The following is a 12,098-nucleotide window of genomic DNA, read 5'->3' as shown; positions in this document are numbered from 1 at the left end:
GGCGAAACAGGCGAATCGGAGTCTGCCCCGGCAGAATCTAAGGTATAGCACGATGATGCCAGCATTTGCTACAATCAATGTCTCACCTTGTCCGTAAGATGGGATGCTGCAGGAAGCTCAGAGACAATAAACCATCCAACTCAAGCCCGTAATTGGCTTGGCCGAGCACTTGCTCGGCCGCTTCCGGCGGGCATGGCGGCGCGCTTGCGGGGCCAGGGATGGGTTGCGGGAGGTGAGGAACACGATGATCAGCCTCAGTTACGGCTGGAAGCCGGCGCGGCGAGCGCGGTGAACAACCCAAGCACACACCAGCGTTCTGGCCGGGTTCCAAGCGCATCCTAAGCGGCCAACTGCGGTGGCCGGGGAGCTCCGAGACGGCTGCAGGAGGGATCTGCCTGATGTCGAGGGGTGCCTCGGGTGCGGCTGCGGCTCGCGAGCGGCGGCGGCGGGGGAACTGGCTGTCAACTCGCTCGGCCCGAGATTTGTCCTTCAGTGGCAGCAAGCAGCCAGTGGCGGCAGCGGGCGGCTGCTCCGGTGACGCGACAAGTGCCACGGGCTGGTAAGTCACCGATTGGCTCCGGGAATGGCGGCGGGACCAGGTTCCAGGCGGCGGCGGCGCGCGGCCAACGTGCTGCTGACCGGCTCGGAGCCCTTGTCCCTCAAGGCAAGCAGCGGCCATCCTGGGCGACAGCGCTGGCGCAGGCGACTGCCGCCGTCGGCGGGATGCTCGCCGAGCAACTGGGGCGCACACGCGGAGGGTCGGAGGTGGGGCAGTCTCGGGTTCCTCACAACCCGAGAGAAGAGAGAGAGAGAAAGAGAGGGAGGGAAAAGGTAAGGTGGCTCCGGCGGCGGCTCGGCCGGCCGGGGCCCAGTACGTCGGCTGGCCTAGCTGCAGCAGGGGGCAGGGAGAGGTAGATTGAGTGGCAAGGGGTGGCCGGCTAAGTCTAGGTTAGGTTTCCATTGCAAAACACTAGATCAATTATATATATTATAAAGGTCAGAAATCTGCGGAAAAGCCCCTCAAACTTCAGTATTTTCGATACTGAGTCGCCTCACGAGCAATGAGTAAACGCCTGAAAGATTCCTCCTAACGTGCGATCTCACGCGAAACGGACGCATAAAATAGTCGCGAATTCTTGCGAAAACTTACCGTTTCCATCACTCGACTTCCTCGATCAATCGCGCAAGTCTCTCGCAATCCGTCCGCAGATTTGTGCGAACGGATCGCACCAGTGCGATCAGCACGACGGAGACAACAAAGCTACGATCATGTTTCATCTCGATCGACCACGGATTCACGACAAAATCCAACCTTTCATTCCAACAGAATGAATAACACAAAAATACATATAAAACATGTATTTTTGAATTTTCTCGAAATCCGTGCGTCAAACTCAAAATCCGTCAGCGCCATTAGTTCCAGAACAGCTGAACCGGTCGAAACGAGCTATTGGACCGCTAGGAACGGAGTCCGATACGAGCCTGAAGCCAACTTCCACTACTACAGGTACAAGATTTAGTGGCGACAAATGTCGCCACCATAAGCAAAATTGTCGCCACGAAAAATGTTTTGGCGGCGACAATTCGTCGCCGCATGCCGCCGCCTAAAACCCCATCGGTAAAACTATTTGGTGGCGACAAATTGTTGCCGCTAAAAGCGGCGACGTCCCGTCGCCGCTAAAAGTTAGATAATTAGCGGCGACACACCGTCGCCACGAAAAGTTAGATAATTAGCGGTGACAAACCGTCGCCGCGAAAAGTTACTTTGTGACTAGTTTTATGGTGGCGACTATTGTCACCACCATTTTTCTGATATAAAATTAATTTTTAAAAAAAATATAATTGGTAGTAATAGATATTATTGATTTAGTATAAATTGCTTAAAAATAATCTATAGTTATAAAAAATTCTCATTCTTAAATTTTAACCTTTAATTTCAATTTAATCCTCTCAAAACCAAATTAAACCCAAGCACTATGGCTCAAACACCTTATAACCAATTTGTATTAAATCTAATTGAATCTCTATAAAGTATTTAATCATAAAATTAATCCACACAAATAAGTAAGACTGAATCAAACTTTAAATATTAAGAAGAGCATACATAATCTTTACAACATAGTTCATCTTAGAAATCTGTCCCATAGCCAATCAAGCCTAGAATACCATTACAGAAAGCTTTCCAAACAAACCAGAGATCAACAAGCAGAAATCATACATTTTGCATCGAATTGTCTCTCACAACAGCGATTATATGCTCACCCAAGAAGATTTATAGAAAGAAGTTGAAAGAAGTTGAAAGAACTAATCATCTACAAGTTTGGGACAACATGAGTAAGACTGAATCAAACTAAGTAATTTAAATTGTCTCACAAGAACCATGTATGTTAGAGTATCACTGCATTGTCATCTAATACAATCACCCAACACAACCAAAAAATAAAACACAATAATAGTGTTTTTGTCATATCCACATGCTATCAAATGTAAAGTTTTCAAAATATGTCTAAATTCTTACATGCCGATTCAATACATCACCAATGACCTGCCAAACATTTCAAAGCATTCATGATGTGTTCACTGCATTCATCAATTTGTTTCAAATGTGTTCACTGCATTCATGATGCTATTGGTAACTGCATTTTTGAATACAAAGCCAATGAGTTCACTACATTTAATTAATAATAAAACTTAAATCTGTAACAAAACCTGTAGTGTTAGTGTCCGGATTAGCAATAGTTGGAGATGACGGCCGATCAGTTATAGTTGGAGGAAGATGAGTGGAAGCATGCGGATTTTCACTGAGAGATGGAGTGGGTTCTAATTTTTGGGATTGTGATCTAAGCCATGGTTTTTCAGATCGACACTCCACAGTTCTTCGTGATGAAGTCGAGGCTCTATTAGACTTGTTAACTTGTTACTATGGACTTCTTGCTTTCTCCTACCATTGCCTATCAACAATAGATAATTAATTATTTAAATAAACAAATATTATGAATTAAAAGCAAGCAAATCAAGTATTAGCAACAAATACACATAAAAATATAAGAGACAAACAAATAATAAATCATTACCTAAAAGCAAGGTGGCTCAAGTTTTATTCGCAAAGGAATCGTACTTCACTTCCGTTCGGCTTTTGAGTCTAACATTATAACATTTAGCATATGGACAACGAATTCTTTTCACATTTCCCAATCTTTTAAATGCAAAATCTAAGAATATGTCTATGCCCTTTTCATACTCATTACATGCTCGGTTCCTATGACTCATCCAGCTTTTATCAATTCCTATCCTCCTATATTGAAATGATTAAACATAATATAAGATAATATGGTCAAACCAAAATTATTAAAATTGAACTATCCATTTCAAAATGCACTATAGTTCATATAAACTACTTACTCTTCAACTTGATTCATAGCAAATAGACTTTAGAATACAGGGCTATGCAAAAAACCTATAGAATAAGTGGCATATATGCAGATGAAACAACAAACTAGTCACATTCATCATAACCTGATAAACATACCTATGTTGGACAAAGATTGTTATTGAGAAACTGGTAATATTTCCAAAAAAGAAAAAAGCCATCAGGTTCTTCGAATTCAAACCGCATAAGAAATTTTGATGATAATTGTTACTTTCGATTCTACGTTAATTAAGCATGCAAAACGGGAGTCGACCAGCAGTTCATAAAGCAGAGATCAAAAAACAAGAAAGACTCCATTGCTTTATGGTGGTTGGTTGTTGCTACTTAGATGCAAACAAATGGTTACAAAGCAAGTAGATAACTTATTTTGATGCCTTGTAGAGTAACTTATTTGTGGTTGGAGAATGTTCATCCTAATTGACAGAAACAAACAAAGGCATAGTTTCCTCGCATTCTACTCGAAGAAAACAAAAAAGGAGGGGGCTTCACGCTGCAATCTTATAGCAGTAAAAGTAAAATAATCTAAGCTCTATAAGAAACAATATGCAATAACAAAAAGCTCACACATCACAACAATTGAATGGGCTAGGAAGTAAATGCTTCATAATGCGGTAAAAGTAAGTATATTACTATCCAAATATTAACATTCTACTAGAAATGTGAAAAGGCATAAGGAGATCTTACAATTGTGCCAAAGAGAACAACTGTTATTGTGCTGGTGATCATCACAGCGTTGCTAGGCAGTTGGGTATAAATAGCTCTAGTAAACTGCAAACACATCACAACAATTGAATAATATCGGAAAGATAGAAAAGTGATGATTGATTAAGTGAGTAACAACTTCAATGTGGTGCATAAAACAAAACCGTACTAATGAACAGATAACACAATAAGTAAGCAGTTTGCCATGAATTAGCTTTCTAGTTGTCGACTAAAGAAAGAATATACACCTTATTGTAAGCAAGTGCAATGGATACAGCTCCTCTCATAAGACCAGCCCACCAAATTTTGACCTGTTTACAAAATCTCGGATGTTAACTTACGACGCCCTAGGTCAACAGAGCGACAGAAGGAATACAACTTCTACAATTCGCAATACTCACTTGCTGATTGAATGTGATCTTTTCTTCCGGAGAGCGCTTAGTTAAGTTGGATAGAAAAGAAAGTGGGAAAACAAAAGCAGCTCTCCCTACCTACCAGGCCTAACAAAATTGAACTAAAGCCAACTGTTTTTCCAAGACTGAATCGAAGAGGAAAGGAATGGTCAAGCAATCAAACTAATCAGCAATAATCCGACCATTACAAGATGAACAAATGTGAAGTACCAATTTTCAAGTACCAATTGGTACTAGGCAATAGCAGATTCTTTTACTTCACACACAAGAATAACGGATATATATAAATCCAGATATGATAAAATTTGGAAAACCAGGCCATTTTAATGATTCGGTCTCAAAAAGAGAATAACCAGCATCTAGCTGGTTTCTTCTGATGTATCTGCCAGAGTCGAAAAATAAGTCATTACTAAAACTGCTTGGAACAAAATTAGATAGCAGGTCTCATTTGGCATTTCTGACCCTTTTTTTTTATTTTTTTACACACTAATTTTATATAATTTTGCTGCACTGGCAGAAGGAATTTATGTTGTTGTACCATGGCCAAGTGATGAATGACAACTTGTTCGAAAAAAAAGAAGAAAGAAACTGGAAACAAAAAAAAGTTGCTTCCAATTTTTTTTTCCTCTTTGTTGCCAAACAAATACTTGAATGTAATGGTTGCAAGCAAGCCATTATCCCCTCCCACTCTATTTTGTATAGAAATTCTTTTAAAAAAGCAAAAATGGCAACAATGCCTAACGAGGCCTTCGTTTGTAGATTTTGGTATCAGCAATATAGAAACATTTGTCACGGTACATCTTCTACAAGTAACCAAGAAAACCATGAAAGGTTTAATCCTCAAATCACCAACTATAAGCTAATAGTTAAGTTGAGAAAAAAATCTGCATTTATCTTTAGTTTTTAATACTTATCAGAACCTTAACACACACAATGTGTACATCAATGTATGTGCACATATGTGCATAATGCGTGAACTATACACGAGGAGAATTGAAGTTATTTGAAAACTAGAGCATTCACATGAAAGTAAGTTTCTTACTCTATTGGAGTGGTCCGGCATTTCAAGGAACTGAAATGGTCTGATGCGTAAACAGAAACTGTGATGAGTGAGTCATTGTTCTTATTATAAAATAAGCTCCTAATCACTTCATCGGGGCTTATGTTCAAGAAGCATATACACTTATTTGTTGCTATCAACAAAAAGAAAAAAAATCAGAATTAGAACTAGAATAAACAAAAGAGTCAACAGGAAACTAGGAAAGCATCAGACGTACTCCGGCTAAAAGCAGCACAAAGACCAGATTGTGCTAAAGCAAATATAACATCCTTTGCTGCAACAATCTCAATGATCTTGGACCTCTTTTTCAGAAATTGTAATTTGAGAAACCAATGGATATTATCATCATACGTGTCGAATTCCTCCTGCATTAAATAATGCATAAATCATATTAAAAACATTTATGAAACACAACTGAAATCAGGACTGTATCATAAAAGATAGGTTACAATAATGATGAAGGACATATGAATGACAAAAGCATAATCGATTTTATAGGAGAGACTGCGCCCATGCTGTAATTCAGATGCAATGCATGAACATATACATGCATGCACATATTACTTCCACAAACCTATATTTAAAATTACTCCGAAAAATGTAACTGCCCAGAAAAATAAACTGAATTCATCCGTAATAAAATTTAATTTTTTGGATAAAGCACTTCAAAATTGAACTTTAACTAGAGGTAATCAAACTGAAACTAGGAATTGAGATAAACAAGGGATGTGGATAGCAGCATTAATTCCAGAGAAAACACTCAGAGAAATGTAAGTTAGACATCCATTCCATCTAATAAGCAATTTTTTTTTAAAGGCAATAAGGAAGTTTGCCTAGAAGCAGCCAGTCATAATATACTAAGTTCGACAGTTATCCTTATCCAGAGATACTGAGCATAAATTGATGATAAATAAGAAGAGCAACTCTCCACATCATTATAATGGAGGCATTAGGCTTCCTTTGGCTACCCTGACATTTTTCTCTATTTTGTAAATCTCAAATTCTATGCAATTTAATTCGCCTTGGGAAGGACTTCTCTATTCTTGTTATTGCTTGCAACATGCAAATGCATCAGCTCATAGCATCCAATTGCATAAAATTTGGGTTTAAAGGTAAAAAAAAAACAAGGAATATGTATGCTTAACCAAACAAGGCATCAGTCTTCATTAAAACCTGTCTAAAAGCAATTATCGAAGTAACCTATCTTTATTTAATACTACTAAAAGTATAATCCTCAAAATTAACGGGGTGTCTAATAATGCTGATCAATATAAGCAATCTAAGGCGAACTTAGATATATTTCTATCATCAACATAAGTTCTGATTTTGATCCTCAAATTTGTTGTTATCATAAAACCTCATCACCAATTCTTTATCTCACATGGTAGCCTCACAAATCATAGAAGGATATCTAGAAGTATTTTGAATGAATCATGGTAGTTCATAAATTCCGTTGCACTACCAGGAAATTATCACAATCATATCTTTTTTTTCATTTTACTGCCATGGTCAATTTTTCTTGGTCATCATTTTCAAAATCTTGAGTTTCAAAATCAAGGAAAATACTTTCTTAAAAAGCAACATTTGCCAAAAATAAACATGTTTCATCTATCAGGAATGCTACTTCTTAGAACTTAAGGGATGATAAATTAAAATGTAGAGGAGCATGTTGCTCTGCTTGCCTCTGGATTGACGTGACAAGAAGCATGTTTCTTTTCCTGTTCAATCCCTAACTTTCTATCACCAATCCACCAAAGTAGTTTTTTCGCAACAGCTCCAAAGCAATATACAGTTCAAACACCAATTACATTGAAGAAAATCAAGAAACACCCATTTGATTAAATTTCGCGATGCAGCACTCACTGTGTGTCGGAAACCGAATAAGCACAAGGACGGATGCGAGAGGCAGAAGAGTTTTCTTCTAAAACAACAATCAGTTATTAGAAAAAGATTTCCTTTATGAAAACCCAGCTAGTAGGCCTTTATATAAAGGCATTCACTTAAACCTATCAAAAATAGGAAAAAGAACAAAATCAGAACATAGTAGAATCCTGACCTCGATATTGTAGAATTCCAACCTAATTCAGAACAAAAAAAAAAAAAACGACACAAAACTTTCTTTTAAATATAATAAAAAGAACTAAATTGCAAATTTGGGGGCCTAAGTTAGTGAATTTGGGTCCAAAACTGGGTCGAAAAGCAAAGCATTTCAAGAAAGTCTTTCAGTGCTATGACTTGATGATATTGAGATTCCAGATAAGTAAGGGATCAATTCAATTTAAAACCTACAGAGCAAGAATTAGGATCTACTTCCTCTTGTTCCTGCTCCCCAGTTGCAAGAGATTAGAGTTCACCGTCGTCAAGAAGATATCAAGGATGAGCGATCTAGGGTTTGTAGCACGCACCTTGAAGATGAGCTTCTGGCCGCGGTCAACCTCAAAGGCGGTTCCACCAGCGGGTTTAGCTAGAAGGCAGGTCCTGTGGCCACATGAGGAAGCACAATCGAAAAAGAGCTAGGGTTCAAAATATGAATGAAAAAATAGGAATGAAAAAGAAACAAAAAGCTCCAATCTAGCACAAAACAGAAATCATTGAAGCAGCAAAAGGATTGCAAATTTCCGCCCGCCCAATTAAGAAGAAGAAGAAGAAGAAGAAACCCCAAATCCCAGGACAAAAGAAGAAGAAGAAGAAGAAGAAGAAGAAGAAGAAGAAGAGGGAATTAAAGAAAGAGATAAAGTAGTGGGGTGGGGGGGTTCGTTGGCATACCCGAGGACGTTGACGCCGGAGGTGGATGCTGAGCTCGAGGAAGAGGTCGTACATATGGCCGAGGTCGGCGGCGTTGCCGTGGGAGTAGAGGAGGGTGGAGGCGGCGAGGGGGTTGCGGACGTGGAGGGCGACGATGTGGTTGCCGCAAGGGTGCTGGAGCCGCAGGGGAGGCGGCCCACGGCGAAGCAACTGTTGGCGCCCGCAGGGGAGGACGAGACGATGAGGGGTGCTGGAGCCACAGTTGGCGGAGGCGGAGGGGACGACGAAGATGGGTAAACAACTGAGGCTGAGAGAGAAAGATTAGATGGTGTATACAGCTGTAATTTCATTACATTTCTTTTTATATGTTAAAAGACAATAGAGTCCCTAGAGCTTATGTAATAGACATTAAATAAGTGAGGGTAAAATTATCATTTTGAAGAGATGATGGGTTGGTGAGTGGTGAAAAAAAGGGAGGGAAGTTTTGGCGCGCTTCATAAGGATATATCGCGACGACAAATATCGCCACTAAAAGTCTATTTTTTTACCGGCGACAAACTGTCGCCGCTATATATTCCGTTTCAGTGGCGACTCTTGAATGTCGCCACCATTTTATATACATTGGCGGCGACAAATAAAAGTCGCCACCATTTTCTATGCATTGGCGGCGACAAATAATTGTCGCCACCATTTTCTATGCATTAGCGGCGACAAATAAATGTCGTCACCATATTATTTACATTAGTGGCGACATTCTCTGTCGCCACCAAAATGTCGCCACTAAAAAGTACTTTTGTTGTAGTGTTCACACCGTGGCTTCTCCGGAAAATCGAGTTACTATTCACTTTAAGTGAAACTTGGAAATCCCGTAGAATTTCCGTTTTAACTCGTTTTCGCCCGAAACTTGACGAGTGCTTTTGTAATTAAATTACACACAAAAACATCGTCAACTGAGAGTTTAGCTACACTGCAAAAATCTCAGTCCTTACATTTAATTAGCGGAGAAGGAAATAAACCTCAAGTTGAAGTCGTAGGAAAGTTTATTTTAGAATTTAGTACTGGTTTTGTACTTAAACTTGAGGATGCTTTTTATATTCCTAATTTTCTAGAAATTTAGTTTCTGTTTCTAAATTGAGAAATAAAGTTTTCAAAATTTTATTTGAAAATGAATCTTTTACTATGTTCTTCGATAATATTATTATTGGCAATGGTTGTTTAGTAGATGATTTGTACAAATGTAATTTGAGTTAATCTTTTGAAAATAATTTTAATGTTAATCATGACATTGGTGTTAAAAGAAACATTATTAAAGAAAATTCCTCCTATTTATGGCACAAGCGTTTAGCTCATATCTCTTTAGAGAGAATAAAGATGTTGTTAAAAGAAAGAATCTTACAAGATCTCAACTTTACCGATTTTGATACTTGTGTGGAATGCATAAAGGGAAAGCATACTAACACAAATATCACTAAAGGTGCCAGAAGGAGTTCTGAAATTCTTGAGTCATATATACAGATATCTGTGGACCTTTTCCTACTCCTTGTTTCAATGGTCAGAGATATTTTATTGATGACCATTCAAGATATATATATCTCTATCTCTTATTTGAAAAAGCTGAGCTTGTTTCAATAGTCAGAGATATTTTATCTCATTTATTGATGACCATTCAAGATATATGTATCTCTATCTCTTATTTGAAAAAGCTGAGGCTCTTGATACTTTTAAAGTTTATAAGATTGAGGTAGAGAAACAATTGGATAGGAAAATCAAGATTGTAAGGTCCGAGAGAAGGGGTGAGTTATGTAAGACATACGGATAAAGATCAAATGGCCGGTCCATTTGCTCAATTCCTCGAAGGTGAAGGCATCATTGCACAATATACGATGCCTGGCATGCTGTCACGCCCCGTGCCCTGCCTATTTGGTCGGGTTCGGGCACACCGACAGACCGCCGAACGGACAGAGTTTCCCCTATACGTCCTAGGCGTCGCAATCGATACAATGTATGAGATTCCAACTAGGAACTGTATTCAAGCAAAGATTGCGTAAGGAAGTATCAAAAACATAAATACAACTACTGCTATCACAAGCATTCATCTCAGTTTTCGTTTTACAAATTTGCTTTGTCCAAATACAATTTAAGTTATTACAATTTCTATTACAAGTTTGAAACATATTGTTCTTTTCATGTCCTATACCCCTAGGCTATGCCGATTCGAGGTACTGCTATCTCCAGTCTCTGGGGTAGGGCGTTATCTACGGAGTTACACCCTTGCCTCGCGCCGCCGCGCCGCTCACGTGCGAACCTGTAACACCCCGAAACAATGTGGGGTGAGAACTAACTCCATGGTTCCTAGTAGGTACGGCCACTCAAGGGAAAAGCTCGACCAACAGGTCCAAAGAAGACAAACAACATGTTAGTTCAACAAATAGATATAATATCATAATTATGCAACTAACATTTACATGATTTTGCCTCACGAATGCAACAATGTCATACTGTATGAAAATCATGCAATTATGCAATTAACTAGTAGATCAATTGATCCTACTTTCAAACCTGCCACTCACGGCTCATATCATCTAGTTCTAAGGTTTCTACTACTTTAGTTCCACAACTCAAGACCAACTAACATCTAAGGTCCCTACTGCCTTAGATCTTGCCGTATATCACTAGCCTTTAAGGTTTCCACTACTTTAATCAAGCTATCGACCCGACTCGGCCTCGAGTCAATCATCCGCGGACTACTGCGCACTGGCTGCATCTCAGCCTGGCTGCCGTCACAGCCCACCGTACTTCTTGACTTAGCCATCTAGCGGTGAACGCATCGCACCCCACCCAACAATGGCTCAAGTCAATCCCGGCGGCATCATTCAATAAGCTAAATGGGCGAGGAGAACCACACATACCCATTTCGAGGTTATACCGGGCGAGGAGAACCGCACATACCCGTTGGATCACTATTCTCATGGCATTCCGGGCGAGGAGAACCACACATACCCGTTGAATCACTGCCGGGCGAGGAGAACCACACATACCTATAGTTATGATTCTAAATGCCATCTCTTGTATTCTGCTGCAAGCTTCCACCGCCTCTTCTGCGGCCACATCACTAGGGATTCCGGAATTCATTTCACATCACAAGGGTCATCTACAACCCTAAACTGTCGACCTATCTAGGTTCAACCCATGCACATCCTAGTGGCTACTACCACTATAGTCAACAACCTAGGTTCAACCGCTAGGTTCTATGTCATCTCTATCTAAATCTCGACTCTAGGTTCACTTGTTTAACCTATGTTTATTAACACTAGGTTCAATGCCACTCGTATCGAACCTATGTTCACGACACTAGGTTAATGCCACTCGTATTCATCCTAGGTTCACGACACTAGGTTAATGCAACCTATGTTACATAACACTAGGTTCAATGCCACTCGATCTAGTCGACATCCTAATTGTCCACATCGAGGTTTATAGCTACATTTTCTCATGCACATACTTACAATGCCAACATGTATGTTCTTTCTAGCATGATCTCATAGCTCTAAAATGCACCTAGCATTTATTTCACTATGCATACATACTAACATGCAATCATGCATTTCATTTAGCATTTCTAGTCTATGTTATCATGCGATCATCATCTAGCATATACATTAATATGTCAATATGCAATTGTCAAGTAGCATAATTCTTTAATGCCTCATGATGCTAACATGCATATATTTCCCAACATGATCTCATA

The 12,098-nt window shown here is 39.6% G+C and overlaps 1 protein-coding gene across 1 annotated transcript; it reads right to left on the bottom strand.

The window, feature by feature from the left end:
* LOC109728384 (myc-associated zinc finger protein-like) lies at window positions 2,336–11,482 on the bottom strand. Its single transcript, XM_020258776.1, has 6 exons — window positions 11,389–11,482; window positions 8,372–8,657; window positions 8,011–8,083; window positions 4,381–4,443; window positions 4,115–4,198; window positions 2,336–2,951 (listed from the first exon to the last, which is right to left on the bottom strand). The coding sequence occupies exons 1-6, from the start codon at window positions 11,480–11,482 to the stop codon at window positions 2,910–2,912; spliced, it is 642 nt and encodes a 213-aa protein (XP_020114365.1). The 3' UTR covers window positions 2,336–2,909.

The sequence above is a fragment of the Ananas comosus genome, linkage group 23 (assembly GCF_001540865.1).
Source record: "Ananas comosus cultivar F153 linkage group 23, ASM154086v1, whole genome shotgun sequence".
NCBI classification, from domain to species: Eukaryota; Viridiplantae; Streptophyta; class Magnoliopsida; order Poales; family Bromeliaceae; genus Ananas; species Ananas comosus.
The sequence above is the reverse complement of the archived record's forward strand: the minus strand, read 5'-3'. Positions and strand labels throughout refer to the sequence as shown.